A 19,935-nucleotide genomic window follows, 5' to 3' on the forward strand; every position below is an offset into this window, starting at 1 on the left:
GGAACCACGTTGGCCCTCTTCCAGTCCTCTGGCACCACACCAGAGCACCCCGAGTGCTCATAGAGCCGTGCCAGGGGTACTGCAATGACCTCGGCCAATTCCTTAAGGACTCTAGGGTGGAGATCGTCTGGGCCGGCTCACTTGAATACGTCCAGCCCCTCCAGAAGCTCCCTAACTAAATCCTCGCTAACCCGTGGCCCAGGTGTGCCTCCCCTGGGGCCCGAGGGGGACCCAGCAGGGAGGTGTCTGTTCTGGTCCCTACTTAGGAAGACAGAGGCAAAGAAATCGTTAAACGTGTTAGCTTTGTCATCTTGCGTGACGACCAAATTTCCCAATGCGTCCTGCGAGGGCCCCACGTTACCCGGGACCTTCTTTTTGCCCCCTGTGTATTTAAGAAAGGACTTCTTATTGTCCTTAATCTGAGAAGCTAGTCCTAATTCCATCTTTGCCTTGGCCTTCCTAACTGCCCCCCTACAACTCCGAGTGACTGCAGAATAGTTATCCCTGGTGATGACCCCTTCCTTCCATTGGGTATACGCCTCCTTTTTAGCAAGGAGACAGTCTCGGATGCTTTTGGTGAGCCATGGAGGCTTGTGTGCTGTCCTGCTCCCTTTGATCCTCATTGGGATTACCTTCCTTTGGGCTTGGAGGATCGCCCCCTTAAGGAGCAACCACTCGCCTTGGACATCTGGCTCCCCTCCCCTCTGGGACCTCAGCGCATCCCCAACTATCCTCCTTAGGTCGCTGAAGTTTGCCCTTCTAAAGTCTAGGGCTGCTGTTCACTGAGCCCTTGATATATTCCCCTAAGGTAGTGGTAAGCTGTTACCAAGTCCCCTCTCAGCCTTTTCTTTTTTAGGCTGAAGAGGCCCAAGTCCCTCAGCCGTTCCTCGTATGGCTCACGTTGCAAGTCTCTGATCATATGGGCGGCTCTTTTCTGGACTCTCTCTAGGTTTTCCGCGTCCTTGTTGAAGGCTTCTGTTACTAAATTTCTAATGGTTAATAAAAGAAATGAAAGTTCAAAGTTCTCTTGTCGGAAAGTAATATGTATAGTTTGTAATTGGTACATGCTCTCTTTTTTGACTAGGACTGGGAATACCTGTTAAATTCTGACTACCATCGAAACTTTGAGTCTCACCCTTTGGCTGGAGCCTTGGGGTTAGATCCGTTGGAAATTTCAACTCTGAAAGAAGACTTTTTGCATAGCCTTAGCTTGGATTCCTCAACTCTTCTCTTCTCACACATTCCTGCTATTTTCTTTGTGCTTCATTTGATCTATGAGGAGCTTAAATTGAACAGCCTGATGGGAGAAGGAATTCGTTCGCTTGTTTTTCTTTTGGTTCAGCTGGCAAGGTATGCTGCAGCTATCAGTCCTAGAAGTGAAGACCAGCTGCGATTAGGCTGCATCATGTCTTTTTTTGATGTGTGTATATTGGTTTTGAAAGTGAATGTGATGACAACCTTTTAAAGCACATCTTCACATATTTGAACAAATTTATGAATTGGTGTCTAAGAATGTTTGTCACTAGTGAATACCTCTTACAGTTGGTATGTGCATAGTGCTTCACACCATCAAAGTGTTTACAAATGTTAATCCTCATAATACCCTGTTAGTCATGTCATACCAAGAGGGGGAAACTGAGGATGAATACTTGACTGACTTGTCCAAAAACACAGAAGGGCAGTAGCTCATGCCCAATGCAGGTTTAGAACTCAGGAGTTCTTGGCTTCAAGTCCTGTTGTTAGACCATGCCTCTTTAGATTAAGAGTTCTCAAATTTTTGTTTGCTTCACAACTCAAAAAAGTCAAAATTCATCCTACAATCCACAGTCCTTTGTGTCTTGAAATGACCATTGGATTGTGTTATGGTTAGAAACTTGGCATAGTTTTGTACTAGTGATCCTTGAGCATACTGTTTGAACTTTTGAGGGATTGTGGAAGTGCTGGCTTTGGAATGTGTTGGAAGCCCAGGCAACCAAGCTTTGAGGGTAGCACTTCTCAAGAGGTTTTGGAGTCAACATTCTTGGGAAGCACTTCTGAACACTTAGAGCTCTGAGATAGCTGGAGGCCAAGAGAAGAGCAGCTTGTGGCAGTGTCTCAGGACTCAGGGTGGGAGACAAGTTGTAGGGTATGGTGGAAGCAAACTGCTCCTTCCTTCTTTTGTCATGGTTTTGGAAAAGCTCAGTTCCTTTTTCATGTACAGATTCTAAACCAAAGTAAAATCAATAGCTGAAGTTCATAACTCAGAGAGGCTTATGTCAAAAACTCTCTGTCTTTCTAGGGACTTAGAACTCGAAGCTTACATAGATTATTACTACAGAGACTACCCAGCACTTGTAAAGACCTCCAGGCAAGCATGCATAATTGAACAAGGTAAGCGTAAGTGAAGTGAAAATGGCATTGCCTAGAAATGAGGACAAACAAAGTGGGTCTATAAATTTTATAATTGTGGTGACCATTCTTACTAGAACTAGCCATTGCATTGCTCCCTAAATACAAAATGTATTTTACTTTTTTTCCAATGCACTGAGGTTGCTACTTTATTTTGCACTGGATTGTTAAAAAGACTTGGAGTTAGGGTATAAGTATCAATCAAAATAGACTTGTTGGGGGAGGTTTTTAATCAGTTTCCCACTGCTGATGTTTGAGTCTGTGTCCACATAGCCTGTTTTCTTCAAAATTTCAGGCAGGCAAGGGTAGAAGTGAGTTAATTTTAATCTCATGGTGCACTTTTACATGTGCTGTGCCACGTTCTGATTAGAATGTGTTGGAGCAGGCTCAGTTAATCGATCAGTCAAGTCTGCTGGAGCTTTCTAATCAGAATGCTCCAGCATGCTGTAGTGTCTCATGTATTCAGTGTTCTGCATTTCAAAATGGTGTTGGGGCACTTTAACTAAAGCTCATTGAACAAGCTTTAGTTGAAGTGCCCCCACAACCATTTTGAAATGCAGAGCACTGAATATACAAGATTCTGTGGATATTTTAATTAGAGTGGCTCCTGAGAGCCACTCTAATTACAATGCACTCCCCTCCCCCTGGCACCCATGATGACTGCTTTCGGTCCCGCTGCTCGATAGAACATATCACAAATCCTCTACTACAAGAAATTCTAATTAGTACTCAACAGAAGGCCCACAGACTTCATCCTGAATTACCACCACCCCCCACAACTTGCTTTTTCAGAAGTGGGTTGAGCAGCATTGGTAAAGAGATGCAATAAAGCCTGTTACACTGAATAACACAAGCAGGACCTGCCCTGTGGATAAAGGCCTACAGTCTGTCAAGCTGTCATGAACCATTTCTTTTTAAACCTGAAATAAAAAAATAGCCCCTTGCGTACATTTTCTTTTAATTTCTCATTGTTTGCAGTGGCTGAGGTACAGTAGGCAATTATACAAGAGATCCTGCTTCCTCTGCTGGGTATAAAGGCCCCCAGTAGTAACAGGCAAAAAAAAGGCCTTTTAAACTTCTTCCACGCATTTGAAAATAGCAAAGGCAAAAAGGATTAAAGTAGGCTGTCTGTCCTCTTACCAAAATTGATAAAATGAGGATGAATGTATTACATGTTTCAGCTATGTTGTTTAAGAGTAACTAATTCTGTACATTACTTCTGACTGAGATGATAATTTTTAAAAGGCTTATAAATATTTTAGTAATTTGCTATGGTATACCTGTAAACTTCCATCTACCTGAAAGTTGTATATTATATAAATTGTTTTGAGGAAATGTTGGAGATTGCTGCATCTTAATTTAAGAAATAATAGAGAGATACCGTAGGACTTGATCTTTGTTTTAAGGATAGTGAAAACAGATCTTTTTGCATGGTTTCCATGTGCTCAGTATCACTACTGTTCATATAACTTAAGTCCAAACAGGTTTCATGCACCATCCTTCATTTTTTTCTGCTGAGCCTCCAAGTATATTTCAGTGGCTGAGTTCCTGTCTCAGGGGGGAAGGAGTGCAACCATATCCTTACTTGCCAGGAATCTGTGAGAGGAGCAAGCTGGTAGTTCTGGTATGTACTACAAGAAAAGCCTCTGCTGTGCCTGTAGCAGGCAGCCAGGAGGCTGCATCAGGTTCTGTGAAGTCCCAGCCTGGCTTGTTGCGTGCACGCACTTAATAACATGTGGATTAATCGCTTCCCTGGGCTTAATCAGGATATTTAACAGGGCAGTTGCGGATTCAATTTGGCCTGATTTGGAGGCTGAACCTCTGAATCTGAATCAAATCAGGAGACCCTTTAATCTCTCCAAATCAAATTGGAACCCTCTGAATTGATTCAGAATGATTCAACAATTGGGACATAGACACAGCTTTACACATTTGTTCTACATACCTTAAAGTACCAGGCGGCTCATGAACAATGAGATGATGGGTAGATGAAGAGTCCCCTGGGAGCATGCAGGGGGGAGGATCGCAACACTCTTGGCAGCGGACCCAGAAGTGGGCCAGAAGCACTTCCAGTCCACTTCCATGTCCGCTGCAGAGTGCGTGGGGGACGCACCCCCCAGATTGGTGACTGGTGCCTCTTGGGTCTGCTGGGGCACCCAGCGTCCCCCCATGGCTGATAGCTGAGCAGGGGCGGGGGCATGGAGGGCAGGAGGTCCCCCATGTACTCAGTGGCAGACCCGGAAGTGGACTGGAAGTACTTCTGGTCCACTTCCAGGTTCACCACTGAGCACACAGGTGGGGGTCCTGTGGAATGCTCTGTCTGCCCCACCATCTCAGCATTCATGAGCCACGCCTGGTACCTTGAGGTATGTAGAAAAAACATTTAAAACTGTGTCTATGGATGAATCGCTGATTCTCCAAATTAGAATCAAATCTTCAGATTCAGCTGAATCAAATAGGGACAGTGATCTGAGTCAATGAATCGAATCACTGTCTCCTGAATCGGGCTGAATCTGAATTGAATATGGCCTGGTTTGCACACTGTTAGTATTTAAGCCACAGTTTTGGGGCATCTGAGAGGGGGGCTATGGCAAACTTGGGGTGGCTGTACCCCCTGGTCACCTCGCCCAGCACTACCACCACCTGCCCCATGTGCAGCCCTGGTCCAGCTGGGCCCCCTCCGTGCCCCCTGCTCCCCCTGAACTAGTCCTGTGTCCCGCCCCAGTTGAGCAGTGCCTGCCCTAGCCCCCCTCTGTCCCTCCCATGCTCCTTCCCTCCCCTACTCTCTTCCCCCACAACAGACTTACAAGCCAGATGCTGCTGTCCATGCTGCTGGGCTGCATGTTGGCAGTTGGATCGGTATTGGCCAATATGGCTGGTCAACAACTGGCCATCAGTATCAGCCGAAAAAATCTTTTCAGTTTAGCCCTAGTTTCTCCCTGCACACTTCCTGTGGAAAAAAAGCTGATTTTCCCTTTTAAAGGAGAAAAACACAGATTTTCCTTTTAAAGGAGAAAAATGTGGCTTTTTTTCTTTGAAAAAAGAAAAAAGCAGATTTCCTTTTGAAGCAGGAAACCATGAATTTCCCCTTTTTTGTAAACAGCTCTCTGCAGGCTGGCAGAGTTCTAGCCTGCAGCAAGCTGCTTGCAAAAAGGGCACAAAACCCTAAGTCGTGTCTGGAGGGGAAGAGGACAGAGTGGGTGGGGCTGAGAATCTGAGACCAGCCAGGGCTGATTCAGACTCACTTTGCCTCCTACAGCCTTTGGGGTAAATAGGGCTTGGGGGCAGCTGGGGGCCTCCCTCTGGCAGGGCAGGGGGGCAGGTAGCTGTCAGTTGGGGATGAGAGGGGCAGCGATTTCCTGGTCCCTATGCAGCCCATGGGCCTGATTTCATGGGTTTCAGGGCCTGCCAATTGGCCCTGTAGGGAAGGGGTGAGGGGGGAAGCCTGGTGACAGGTAGGGCAAGTGGAGGGAGAGGAGAAGGGGAAGTTGGAGGAGGATGCAGCAGGGGCCACCGATGGCTAGGCGGGGTCTGCCTCAGCCACTTCATAGCCCCCACTAAGTGGAGATTGCTGCCCCACCTCCTCCCCGCCTGTTCTGCCTGCCCTGCCTGCTGCCAGGTTTCCCTTGGCTGTGGGATGGCAAAATGTGGGAGACACAGAGGCCCTGACGGGGTTGGGAAACTGTGGCTTTGGAGTGAGGGGCAACGTCATAGGCCAGAGCAGGGCACTGGCATTTGAGGGCTGCTCAGTGCCACAGAGCAGCAGGGGGGACAGCTGCAGTTGGACCTGCATCTTAGTGCAGGGGCCTAACTGCTGCCAGGAGGGAGTGAGTGGGGGGTGGGCAGAGGCTATGGCTTGGCAGTGAGGGGGCAGGCAGTAGCATATCAGGGCTGCTCACCTCCACAAAGCAATGTCAGGGAGAGGGGCCAAACAGCAGTCATGTCTGGACCTGTGTCCTGGAGAGGGAAGGGGGCAGGGGGAGCTCTGATTTTCTATACTAAAAAACCCAAAATCAAATTCCAAAATGTATAGGTATTTAGAATTTATTTTATTATAATGATTGAGGCACTGTTAGACTTCAAATTGCTTTAAAATTGTAAATATATCTATAAAACATTGTGTTCAATTATTACGTAACTGTATAGTAGTGTTTCGTTTTAATCACGGAAAAACATGGATTTTGTGTGGTTTAATCAGATAATCTTGGGTCTTTTAATCAGAGAAAACCAGAATCCCTGCTGAATCCCTGCTGATAACATAGCATGTCCAGTAACAGGAGACAGTCTGTGTGAAGTGGCAGGAAATTCCTGATGCCACACCAGGAAGCTTCTGCTGTCCTCTGCCTCACCCAGACTGTCTCCTGGGATGCCACACTTCTGGGCACTGTGTGTTTTCCAAGAAGACCTTACTCTGTTACATCGTCAGTAATGACTCTGGAAAAGTCTTTTCTTCCTATAATTCTGCCTTCCAAAAAATATAGTGTATGTTTTATTTGGGAGTGCATAGCATGCAAGAAAAATACGGTTTTTTAAAATGTTTCCTATGCAACAGGTGGATTTTTCAGTTAAATATTTATGTTGGAGGATTCTCTTAGCATTTTAAGAGTTGTTTCACCAAAGTTAAATACTAAAACCAACCAGTAAAATGTGAAACAGAGTAAAAGTCCCTTGACTTAATTAATTAAGGAATCACCACTCATACCTTCACAATAAACTTGTCAATCTATTTAAGACATTATCATTTGCATTATTCTTTTTTCTGCTGACTTAAATTGTTTATTTGTCATTTAATTAGCACTTTATTATTTAGTAATTTGGAATTTTTTCCTACACAGAGTGTTGCACTGTACATACTTGGCGATGAAAGAGCTGTTTCAAATGAAGCATCACATTATTTGTACAGAATAAGTTCAGGTACTTGGACTTGAAAAACTACCAGAATATTTCTCTGTGTATATGTGTATACACTGGTTGTTATCCTTTTTACCCAGAGGAGACAGAAATAATATTATCTTTATTTTTCTCTTATAGGGCAAAGAAAGCCAACAGAACAGGATGACCGTCGGTATATTAAATACAATTAATTAATAAATTTGCACTCTGATGTGGCTGGACTTGTGATAAACCTTTATGCTCTCCTTTCCCATTCTTTTAAGATGCAGTGTCACACAAAGCACATCTGTTTCCAACCTAGCTGAAAAGTTAGTTATCTGGATGACTAATGTAGGTATGAGAAGCTTTTATCGTTTTTCATGTGCATAATCACCGCTGTCACGGTCTTATGTTTGAGTAGCCTGCTTGTCTGGGCTAGAAATACACTTTTTTTGTTTTTGTTTTTTTGGGGGGGGGTTTTATAACTCTTAAGGCTGTCTCTCTAATTTTAAGGTTTCACTTTGAGAGATTTGGAGTCTCTCCCCTTTGGGGTTGCTCTTCCTATCAGAGATGCGATATACCGCTGCAGAGAGCAGCCTGCCTCAGATTGGCCAGAAGCTGTCTGTCTCTTGATTGGGCGTCAGGATCTTTCCAAACAGGCACATGAAGGGAACTTGCCGAAGAGTAAATCTGTGAGTATCAGCCTTAAAGGGATTTTGCAAAGGCAGATATCACAATGCTTTAGTGGGCACTCAAATAGAGTGCCTAAATGCTTAAAAAAGTTATATTAGCATGAGTTGTCTTCCTGCAGCTGGACAAAATAGTAGAGGTGCAGTGATGCATCAGTCCAATGTTGGATTGGTACCGATATAAAGAAACCTGGCTGTATCGGATATCAGCCTGATGGAGCTGATAAGTCCCCGTGCTGTGTGCATCCACAGTGCGGCACTCAGGCAGTGCCTCCAGCTGTTAAGTCTGGTGTGGTGTAAGGGGGGAGGGAAAGAGGTGGGGCAGGGGGCAGATCAACACCCCCTGTGGAGAGGGAGGGGGCAGGGGCAGGTGCTGCCCGGGTTGGGGGGGGTGGAGCTGTGTTTCGTGGGGTGTGGGAAGCAGCTTCCGCCACTGCTTGCACCCCAGAAGGGCACTGGGAGGGCTTGTGCCCCCCAGATTTATGTGGGGTGGGGTGGAGTGGGGCGAGCTGCAGCCAGGGCTGTGTGGGACTCTTCTCAGTGGGGCTAGCTTTGGAGGGGGCGGCAGCGGCACTGGGAGGATGGTGCATCCACCCCAAATTTCGCCGCCATCCTGCTCCCAGCGCCGCTGCTGCCAGCCACCCAGAACAGCCCTGGCTCTTCTTGGTGCATAGGTAGAGGCAGGGTGCTGTGCCAGACTGCACCAGGTGGCTGGTAGTGGTGGTGAAATTTTGGGGTGGATGCAGCATCCTCCCAATGCCGCTGGTGCCCACTCTGAGCCCAGGCCCTGGCAAAAAGAGCCCTGGCTGCAGCCTGCCCTGCCCCACGCAGATCCAGGGAGCACACGCCTTCCCACCCCCTTCCACCTGTGCCCTTCTGAGGTGCAAGCAGCAGCGGCAGCCGTCCCCTCCCCGCCTCCCCATGAGCTGTGGTTCCGGCTCTCCCCCACAACCCTGCCTGGGCAGCCCTTCCCTACTCCCTTACTGTGGGGGGTCTTGCTCTGCCCCCCTTGTGCCCCTTCCCTCCCCTTTCACCACATGGGACTTAGCAGCTGGAGGCAGCTATATTGGAAATTGGATCAGTATTGGCCGATAGGCCTCCTAAAATATCGGCTATCGGTATTGTCCCCAAAAATCTGTATCGGTTCACCTCTACAAAATAGATTAAAACATATAGAAAGTATGGTATTTTGACTCCTGATTAGTGAAAGCAACATAAGATTTACATATGTATAGAGTTTTAATCCAAAAATTGTCTGGTGGTAGAAGGACAAGTTTATTAAATATAGAGATTATCTTAAATTATTAAAGGAAGATAAAAGACCATCTATTTTACACTTTAGGTCAAAATCTCCAGAGGTTTTCTCTCCAAAGCAACTGGGCTGCTTCTGTAACCACTGTTACTTTCTAGAAAGGTTGTGACTTTGAGGTGAGAGGGAAGCTTCAGTGCTCGGTCCCCAAAGCAGATGCACTGAGATGTGCATGACTGCTAATGTAGCTCTGGCCTGTATTTTCCCTGTTCTCTGCAGCAGTTCCACTGAAGTTTACTGTTGTACTTATAGTATATCTCCTTCCCTCAAAAGATTTTTCTTTGGGGTTTTTGTGTGTCCTAGGTACTTGGGGAAAAAAAATCTTCCCTTAAATCATTAACACCTTGTGGGCTATTTGTGCATCCTTTATTGAGGCCTTTACCCAAAGCCAAAACACTGGTAGGCTCAGAATGTGGCAGTGTGACATCCATAAAGCCGCATAATGGTAGTGTGGAGATAGCATCCACTCAGAAGTCACAAGGGGAGAACTAGTGCTTTCAGCACATCCTGACAGAGATCATTATCTCAGGAGTTAGTGCTGTCTTGTTTTTCTAGAATGGTATTAGGAAGACTTGGATTTACTAGATCCTGTAACAGTGTCTGCAAATCTAAATTCCAGTTATTTTCATTCAGAAGAAAATAAACTACAGGCATAAATCATCTTATCCACCATTCATTAAAATCTATCTTATCTTCAGCCAATGACCTTTTTACCTCAGGTGATGTTTTGTAACCATGCTGGATCTAAACTGACATCAGATTTGATTTTATCAGTTGTCTTATTTGAGGCATTGTTATAAATGTTGCCTTAAAAGGATAAAATGGTTTACAAAAACCAAATTGTTTGTCATTTTTTAGTTGGGCAGGGTGGAGTTTCCTGTTTCAAAACAGACGCTAGCTCTTTGGGTGGTGCTGTTATGTATTGAAAATTTTGATTACATATTTATGAAAAGAAATTGTTTTTCATTCATTAACTGCTTATTTGTTTGTGCTTCACAATGTCATGTGTTTGTAGGCAGTGAAGAGCCGATGTCTGATGCATTCTGTATGGTGTGGTATCTTCACTTGGTGAAGTTCTGGTGTTCAGTATTAGAAAAATAACCCAGTGGAAGCTAATTTGTTTTCTCTGTCCCCAAATTATATCTTGTTTCAGCATTACACTTTTTTTCTTACTTCTTTAATAAACCAAATTCAATAGAAAAGGGAAGCATGCTAACCTATCGTACAGTTACTATCCAAATTGTTCTTTCAGGTCATTTGGAACAGATGGTGGTTTCTGGCCTGCAAAGAGTCTCTGTAGCATTTTTTTAGCTTGAATTAATTTAGCGCATATCAGATTTAAGAAACTTGAACCAATCTAGTAAAGGCACATCCAGGGCATATTTGGTTGCACAGTTCAGCCAGCACAGTTGTGTCTTGTCCTACCACAACCCTGTAATTCTTGTTCTTGATTTTGTTTTTGAGTTAGCCTTGCGGTTAACCTATTGTATTTTTGGGATGTGATGTGTGGGCCCTTAAAGGTGTAATAGAGACCACTAGACCCAAATCAGGATTTGATAAATGTGCTAAGAAATGTTAAGGTTTTACCACACTTTCATTACTTTTGAGTAGCACAGTGCTGGCATATGAGCTTGGAAGGCACTCAAGTGTCAGTGTGACGCATTACATTGTGAAAAATGCATACATAGAGTCAACTACCCTAAATGCTTGCACTTTTTAAAATCGGTACTGAAAGTTAGATTTCTAAATAAATAACCTGATTTTTTCAGAAGTGCTGAGCATGTTCAGCTCTCACTTAAGACTGCTGCAGAAGTACATCCCTGTTCAGGTTAGCAGTGACGCATGTGCTTGAATTAAAGGATGCACTCAAATATGTGGTTAAGTGTTACTGAATTGAGCCTGATAGGTGCTGGGTGCTTCTGAAAGTCAGGCCACCTGTTGAGGAGTCTAAGTATGCTTTTAGAAGCCTAACTTTAAGCTCTCCTTAAAAAAATTTAGTCTTTCCCAGTTTCCATTTTCCACTACTGAACTTAGAAAATGAAAAACATGCAGGAGAAATACATGCACTTTCTTATTGTCCTTGTATATGTTTGATACTTGTGTAGGAACATAGAGGGAGCATTCTTGATTCTGCAAAGGTTCTGTTCCATCTATAATGGAATATCATTAGGAAGGTTACAGTACCTCAGCAGTCACCTATTTGCATTTTCTTGCCTTTTTTTACTTTTGCAACAGGAGTTAAAGTTGTCAAAGTTCATTTGCTTCATTGTTGGAACCTAAGAAACAATATTTTCCAATCTGTGTGATCACATTTATCCTACTGGTGTGTGTGAGTATGATCAGTTCCAAGTTCTGAAGCTCCAGAGATCTCAGTCCCTTACTCCCAGAGAATCCTCACCTTAGGTGACAGCTCCGCACTTTGGGTCACACTATTGTCATCTGGTTTGTTTAATAAAACTCAGTGGTCTAGGTTCACTTTCTTAGAAATAATTTCCCTCTTTTTTTCTGTTCCCTTTTAGTCTGTTTCCCAAGTGCTCTCATCTGATGTGCCTTCAGGAGCTGAGGCAGAAGAGGAGGATGATGGTATGAATGATATGAACCAGGAAGTGATGTCACTAATATGGAGTGAGGATTTGAGAGTACAGGAAGTACGCAGACTCCTTCAAAGTGCCCATCCTGTACGTGTCAATGTAGTACAGATGCCAGAAGTCAGTGATCATGAATATATAGAAGAAAAAGAAAACAGGTAAATTGTTTCTAGTGGTCATTCACCAGTGGCTCACTAAGATGGGGATTACTGTAACTCTCCACATCATAAACATCTCCAAGTATTATTTCTGTAATACCAAAGAGGTGGCTGGGAAATATCATTCTATATTTTATTTGTTCTTAAGTACGTGATTCTCTTGGGGAAGGGGGGAAGAGGAACTGTAGATTAATAGAAGTAGTCTTTTAGTTAGTTATCTCTCCTCAGAGAAGTAAAACAGAGAAAAAACATAAGAGAGCATTCTGGGACAGGTTGCAGATTGCCACTTCCTTTACTGTAAAATTTTAGTTGTTCTGAGAAGTAGTAAGGTTAAGGGTGTGTGACTGGGACTACAGTTATACGTGTCATGCAAATACTGTTGGTGAATTTTAAATTTAAATGAGGGATAACCACATATCCCTGTACGTTTCACTGGACACCAGTATTAAGAGAGATCCTGTGTTCATATTATTCACATAAGAAGTTTATGTTTCAAAATTAAGGAGTCTGAGCTTTAACATGAATAAAAACTGAAGTATCCATGTGAACTGCTGGAGCAAAATATAGGTGAAATTGTTGGATTGGCCTGGCCTCAAAAGAACATGTTAAAGTTGGGCTGTTATGGTCTGAAAGTATTTTGTAGCATCCTGTCTGGTTCAGAAGAAGCAAAGATGCATGGGATCCAATTCTAGACTGACCCAGCTGTTCAAAAACATCATTATTCACATTCTGATGTTAAATGCAGCCTGTTTGTCAGACAAATATGAGATCTTCTGTGTAGTGCACAAAGACCCAGTATATTGTGATACATCTTTTCAAAACCATGGAGCTGGTTTATCAGTTAATATCTTAGGAGCAAATAAACTGTCTGAAATGTGGAATAAGTGAGAGAGACCATGCCACATCCTCTCCTAATTGAGTGTTTCCTGCGTAAAGACCACAAATCTAATTTTGATCCATGGAGTATCTTGCTTAATGGAAGCGGTTTTGCCTCTCTCTGAGGGTCTTCTTGCACATTAATTTTAAGCAGCTCCTGGAGCTCTTAATCCATGGGTTGCCCACACATTAATGCTTTCAGATAGTTTTACACACACTTTGGGCAACTTAGCTATTCTACTTCAGGGCAGGTTTATCTCTGATCCATGTTACCCAGCTCTTGTCCCATTAGTGTGTGGCTACTCCCTACCGATGAGCCATCCAAATTGCAGTCCTCCAGTATCCTAGGATGTAGTGCCCTCTGCCCCATCCTCTTGTTCTGTGTGGAGAAACTTTCCACTCCCTGAACTCTACTGCCCAGGGGGCAGTTCTGGCATTAAGCCACCTCCCCCTCCAGCACTTGAGGGTGTGACCTTCCTGCCTCCAGGAGTGTAACCCTATGCAAATAACCTGCAGAACACATGCCAGCAAGCCAGGTTGCAGGGCATGGACAGGTTTAGGAGTGGGTGCTAAAGGATTTGCAGGGAATGAGGTAGGAAGCTGGATGGGGTCCCCATGAGCTATGGCTTCCCTTCCAGGGCAGGGGCAGTAGCTCCTCCAAAAGTATTTTCCCTCACTGCTCCTACTTCCCAGCCATCCTGGGAAGCATGACCAGCACCCCTTACACCCCAATCCCAATTTATTAAAACATGACATGTCCTTTAATTTACTTCCTCTTTATTTCTTATTAAATTCTCTTTACTTTTTATTTTATCCTTCAGTGGCTGACTTATTTTTATTTCACCACCCTTCCCCCACTCCCATTTTCTTTCCATCTTTTCATCTTTCATCTTTAATTCTCAGCTTCATGTTCTCCCTTCCCCTAGCTCATTTCTCACGCCCCTGCACCTAGAGCAGGGATAGAAGTCTTTCATGGCTCACCAGCCCTGTAGTAGCAACTCACAGCTGTAGATCCTAGTCTGGTCCCTGCTCACCAGTCCTCTAGTGGCAAGTCATGGGTGTGCAGGTCAGGGACAGTCAGAGAAGGTTTTTTGCCTTAACGTGTGACTGCTCCAAACTTGAGCTGGCACTAACACTGATCAACATTTAAGTAGCTTAAAGTGCAATGTGTAATAAGGGCCTAAATCAACAGATGACACTACATCTACAGAAGACTGGCCAGCAGCACTGAACAAGTAGCGCACTGGTTTTCTGCATATAGACCCACTATTTGCCTTCTTTCCATTGGATGACTTCATTTCTCTCTCTCAAACCAAAGACTATGCAGTAGGGGTGAAATATGATGAAAGTGCTATTCATGGCAGTAATTTGTAATGGTTTGATACTCAGTGCACTTTTCCCTGGTTTTTGGATCACATTGATCAGAGTGAGTGCTTGGGTTAGTTGTGCCCACTGGAGTCTCCCATCCTAGAAGGACACAGCAGCTTGGGTGCAGAAGGTAAGGGACAGTGGGCATGATCCTGTTAACCAGGTTTTGGTGGAGTGAGGCAAACCACCTTCCTTCCCATCCTAGAAAGCCATGGCAGCTGGGAACATGAGGTAGGGACACCATCTGCAGAGTGGGGGTCTTGTGTGCATGAAGGGAGGTGAGCAGGAGGGCATCTTAGGTGCTAGGAGCTTCTGGGGCACATCTGAGCTAGGGATGTAAATCTCATTAAAAAATTATCCATTTAAACTTCTCTAATTATGTCGGTTAAAAGTTAACTAATAACACAGCAGCTCAAATGCTCCCCTAGCCCTTTGATATGGGGCGATAGGGAGGAAGGGGGAGGAGACATTGGCAAGTTGCAAGCCCCACTAGACAACGCTGCTCACCTGAAGCCCTGAAATCATGGGCTGGGAGGGAGGGAGCACCTGTGACTGAGCACCTAAGTACTTAATTGACAAGTCAGTAGGCTGCCTGCTGTTTTCCTCTTTAACCTCATAGGTGAACAGGGGCACCAGTACCACCTCCCTCTTGCCTTCCAGTTCCTTCTGGGGAAATGCGTGGCTTCCCTTCCCCACCTTCTCTGCTAGACTGCGCCCTGTCCCACACTAAATGATAACCGGTAAACTGACTGGTTATCACTGATTTCATTGGTTAAATGATTCATGATTTAACCTTTCTTGTACATAATCTGAGCATGGCTTACAGGGTAAATAGCCAGCACTGTGATGGATGGGGAGGGCAGGGCTGCCTCCCCACCCTCCAGGGGAAAATGCCAGGCACAGTTAAAGAGAGAGTTGCCCTCGGACTAGAACAACTTTCTTTTTTGTGGTTATGTAATGTGAGGTGCACTGTTTCTCCTGTACTGTATTGTACCAGCCAGAGAGCCTCAAAAGATTAGCCAAAGAGTTAAGACTGTTAAGCAACAGTCTTAACATTGTCAGCAACAGAAGTAGCTCCTTCAGGTAGGTGCAAGCTCAGCATCTCAGCTCCCTTCCCCCAGCTCTCTCCCCATAAAACTGGAGACATTTGCCTGCAGAGGAGCGTTTGTAAGCCCCCGAGAATCAAGGGCAGCATGGTGCAGAATCATACCTCTCACATCCTAAACCACGCCATAGGATTGCAATAGGCTTGTCAGGCTTTCAGCAGACTGTTGACACTAATTTTTATGTATCTGACATTTATCTCTTAGGTAATCCTTATTTCTAGTGAGTAATCAATTTCTTTATAGCATCATCACCTTGTAAAACATTCTATAAAAATAGATGCTAAGAATACAAAGAAATATCTGACATAATGAGCTGAGTAATTTGATGAGCCCTGAGAGTCTCCTAAGCAAGTACCGATTTGTCTCCTTGAAGTACATGTGTACTGTTCATGAGTTATTACTAGGAGTCTCCAGTAGTCATAACAGGATTGTACATGACAGCCTTCTCTATTTTACCTTCTCTTTTATAGATCTTATCTATCATCATTACATTTGCATATGGCTGCTGAACTATAAAGAGCTTAGATTTCTTATTTGTATGTGTTCTAGTTAAATACATTTGCTTCAACATGATGTCTGCTAAAAGATTAGATTAAACCTGGTGGGGAGGGGAAGGGTTCTGGGAAGGGACAAAATCAACTTTTGATGAACTGCTGTTTAACACTGTTAAGCCATTTTTGTAGACAGAAGACAGAAGTAACATTTATATTGGTATAAAAATGGTGTTGTATAAATACATTACAACTGTTACAGCTGCATGTTTCTGTAGTGACACATGTTACAAACCATTGTAACTGGGACTGTATTTCATTCCTGTTTAAAGTTACAGTTATTTATCTCACTTGTGTTGCTGTAGAATAGCAGTTTTCAAACTGCAGTGTGGAGCCCTGGGGTTCCACACTAAGGTCATCAGGGGTTCCACAAGGAGACTGGGGGTAATGGCAGAGAGAACTGGGAGGCAGTGTGCCATCATTGTGGGGTTGGGTCACTTGGCTCCACATCACTTTTTAGGACAGGGATTCTGCAGCAAAAGTAGTGATATGAAAGGGTTCCATGACTTCAGGAAGTTTGAAAACTGCTGCTATAGAAGCATATGGAAGAAACAGTTAAATCAAAATAACCGTTTCATTCTTCTGAGGGGCAACAGCCCCTCCCCTTTTAAAGTGGTTAATAGTTACCTCTGTCTATAACCGTAGGCCCCGGGCAGATGTGCTCTTTGAAGGGTTACAAATGGTTTTGAGTGCTCCAGGAAGTATGAGTAGAGATGTATCCAGTTGAAGAAATGCTTCAAGAATAGCTTGGAAAAAAAAAGAATGTTTTTTTTGTTTTTTGTTTTTTGTTTTTTTTTGAAGTATCTCCTTTGGAAGCACTTCCTGAAACATCTGTGCAGGCCAGTGGTCTTTTTGGCATCCCATAGTGCTTTGCTCCCTCTATCCCCACCTCCACTGGTGCAGGGCGGGAGTGGGTATAGGCAGACAGCAGATGAACACCCTCCTGTGTACTCTGCTGTCTCAAGGAATCACAAGAGGCTGAGAGGTGTGCAGGGATTCCTCATTTCCAACCCCCCATTTTGAAGCACTTTCATGTTAATGGGGAGGGAGGGAGATGTGGAGAGAAGCATATGTGTGCATCTTGCTGCATTTGAAGTGCTTCAAATACATATCTTTCTATGGCCTTAGACTAATGTTTTACCACTTTATTCTTACTAATTTTCATTTTATAAGGTTGGTCTGGCACACAGGCAATAACCTAACTTCTCATTCTTTTGAGGAATGAGTGTCTCCTACTTACCATTTGTATAGATAGGTTCATAGATTGTATGGCTGGAAGGGACCTTGGAAGATCATTGTGTCTGGCCCCCTGCACCAGGCAGGAAAGACAACTAGGGTCAGGTGATCCCAGCAAGGTGACTGTCCAGTCTCCTATTGAAGATTTCCAGAGTAGGCACCACCTCTGGAGGGAGCTTATTCCACTGTATGGACATCCTGACTGTGAAGAAGTTTTTCCTAATGTTGAGTCCGAAACGGTCTTCCAGGAGTTTGTGGCTATTACTCTGTTTTCCCCAAGGTGCTGTGGTGAACAGTTGTTCACTGAGCCCTTGATGTGCTCCCCTAATGTAGCGATAAGCTGTGTGACCTGTGTGTGTCGTATGTTCTCAGTGCTGTTCTTTGAGCTTTTATTTTTTTTATTTCCCCCAAATAGGTTGTTACAGCTGTGTCAGCGGACAATGGCACTACCTGTAGGACGAGGAATGTTTACTCTGTTCTCTTATCATCCAATTCCAACAGAACCATTGCCTATTCCTAAACTGAATCTAACAGGTATGTCACTCAGCACTTCCTCCCTTTGGGTTGATTGACTTGATTTAAAATAACTAAATGCCAGTAAATCCTAGGCTTGTTAGGTGACTGATTCCTTCATCCTACAAGACTTGAACATGTGCTTTATTTTTGCCACTGACTTCAGTGGGGCCACTCACCATCATAAAGTAAAGCAAAGTTATGGACCTTAGGACTTAAGTAGTGTCCTAAAGCACTGATTGATATTTGTAGCTGTGATGGGACCCCAAGTTGGTCAAGGCCATGAAGATGCAAACTCTCCATGAGGTGAGATACCCAATTAAAGGACAACTAAATGTAGACCTAATCGCACCCCCCCCCCCAACTTCAATAAGTAGGGAAAAAACACTGTCACATAACAGGGGGAAACAGAATATAAAATAAACGTTTAAAACAAACTGACTCCTCACAGCTTTCACCCTCATACCTGGCCAGTGCTTCTCAGTCCCCAGCTAGTTCCAATGACAAACTGGAATCCTTAGTCTCTGCAGCAAACTCCACCTCATCCCTGAGGGTCTCAGCTTTTCTGCCAGCTTTTAGCAGGTTGCCTCTGCCCCACCATTTCAGCCTTATCAGCTGCCGTGCCCATGTGGCAGGCTTCGTCTGTCTCCACTCTGTGGGGTTTCACACTAGCAGGCTTCAGTGAACTCCAGCAGGCCTCATTTTGGCAGTCGCACACAGCCCACACATGCATATGCATGCTCTGGCTCCCCTGCTCATTATCTCTTTCTCCCCTAGCTTCTAGATGGTCAGAGTTCTCAGGAAAGGGGCCCTTCCAACACCATGCACAGAGCAGAGTGCAGTTAGCCAGGCCATACCTAGCCCCTATGCACTCTAGCCATGAACCTCTTCCCCACTAGAACAAAATCCTGTCTAAAAAAACACTTTCAACATAAAACATCAGAATAGACAATACAACCACATAATTGTCACAGCAGCCAAGTAGGAGCACAGAAAATGATTTATCATCAGTAGGATTTACACCTTTTAGAACAACTGCATAGACTTTTGCCACTTGGCTACTGGAGTTAACTGTGCAAACAGACAGCAGTAGTAGGGTTACACTATTTACTGCATCAAGGTTTTGCCTCTGGAACAGCACTAAAGGCCTGTCCAGACCTTAGCCACTCCCTTTTCCTCACGTAGCCTCTTCCCACAACAGTCCCAAGTTCCTTGCCCAATAAGTCCTTGTCTTCCCGCCCCCCACTCCCAGGTTCCTAAGTCATTCAGCATTCTCCCTCTTTCCGTCTGTCTTCTTGTCAACCCATCAGCCTCATTCGCCTGCTCCTCTGTCCATGTTTTTTATCTTCATTGTTTGTCTTTCCAGATCCTCTTTTGTGGGCTGCTTATCCAGTCTCAGAGTATTATATCCCCAGTTCCCTGTCCTAGTGTGTTTATCCAAACAGTCCCACTTCTCCCTCCATCTGCTGGTTCCTGGTCAGATCCATTTTTCTTCCCACTTTACCCCAGGAATACCAGTTTCTTTGCCCTGCCAGCAGCAGTCTCTTTACATCCAGCCGCTACATCCAGTGTCCCTGGGTCCCCCAGAGCTCTCCCGGCTGCAGACTCCCTGTGCTCCACAGGCTTCCCTGCCTCACCCTGCATGGGGGGAGGGTGAGACCAGGGCAGGATGCAGAAGCTGCAAGAAGAAAAGGAAGCCTGGACAAACTGTCAGCAATAGTAGAAGAGTGATGAGAGTGACATCTCACCCAGGAGGCTGGGGATTGCAATAAATGAACCCCTTGGAGGCTGTATGTTGTCTGTCAGCTGGACAGCCTTGATAGGAGGGAAGAAAGTCCCTTGTCTTGGACTTGAGTATGAGGCAGTGGGAGGGAGGCAATTGCTACCCTCTCCTCCTTCCTCACCTCGCTGGCTTACTTGTGCTTGGCTCTGGCTCTGGTTCCAGCTCTGGCAAGCTCCAGTCCTGCTCCAGCCTGGGGCTCAGAGCTTGTGCTTGCTTCAGTCTCAGCCTGGCCCAATAGTAGTGATGGTGGTGGCAGTTCTGGCTGTGGCGAAATGCCGGGCTAGCGGCTCCGGCACCGCTTAGGGGAGCTGCGGGCTTTGCGGAGTTGTGCGAGCGCGCGGCTTGTGGGGCAGAATTGAGGTAGCTCTTAGCCGCCCTCGAGGTTCGCCGAGTTGGCACAAGTAGATGACTTAGAGTAAGTTGTTAGTGTCTCTTAATCTATAGGGTGTCCGTTGGTTCACGAGGTTCCAGAGCCAGCCCTTGCGTTCCAACAGTGGA

General features: G+C 44.9%; 1 protein-coding gene across 3 annotated transcripts in view; it reads left to right on the forward strand.

Moving 5' to 3' along the window:
- ANAPC1 (anaphase promoting complex subunit 1) overlaps positions 1-19,935 on the forward strand; it is a 92,559-nt gene that overhangs the window by 37,526 nt on the left and 35,098 nt on the right. For all 3 annotated transcript variants that reach the window (XM_019544098.1, XM_019544096.1, XM_019544095.1), the window contains exons 19-27: positions 1,085-1,350; positions 2,279-2,370; positions 3,864-4,012; positions 7,224-7,302; positions 7,420-7,453; positions 7,545-7,615; positions 7,774-7,952; positions 11,778-12,004; positions 17,557-17,675. In XM_019544098.1, the coding sequence (XP_019399643.1) occupies positions 1,085-1,350; positions 2,279-2,370; positions 3,864-4,012; positions 7,224-7,302; positions 7,420-7,453; positions 7,545-7,615; positions 7,774-7,952; positions 11,778-12,004; positions 17,557-17,675 (1,216 nt within the window). The remainder of the gene's footprint in view (positions 1-1,084; positions 1,351-2,278; positions 2,371-3,863; positions 4,013-7,223; positions 7,303-7,419; positions 7,454-7,544; positions 7,616-7,773; positions 7,953-11,777; positions 12,005-17,556; positions 17,676-19,935) is intronic.

The sequence above is a fragment of the Crocodylus porosus genome, unplaced genomic scaffold, assembly GCF_001723895.1.
Source record: "Crocodylus porosus isolate Cpor-Errol unplaced genomic scaffold, CroPor_comp1, whole genome shotgun sequence".
In the NCBI taxonomy this organism is placed as follows: domain Eukaryota; kingdom Metazoa; phylum Chordata; order Crocodylia; family Crocodylidae; genus Crocodylus; species Crocodylus porosus.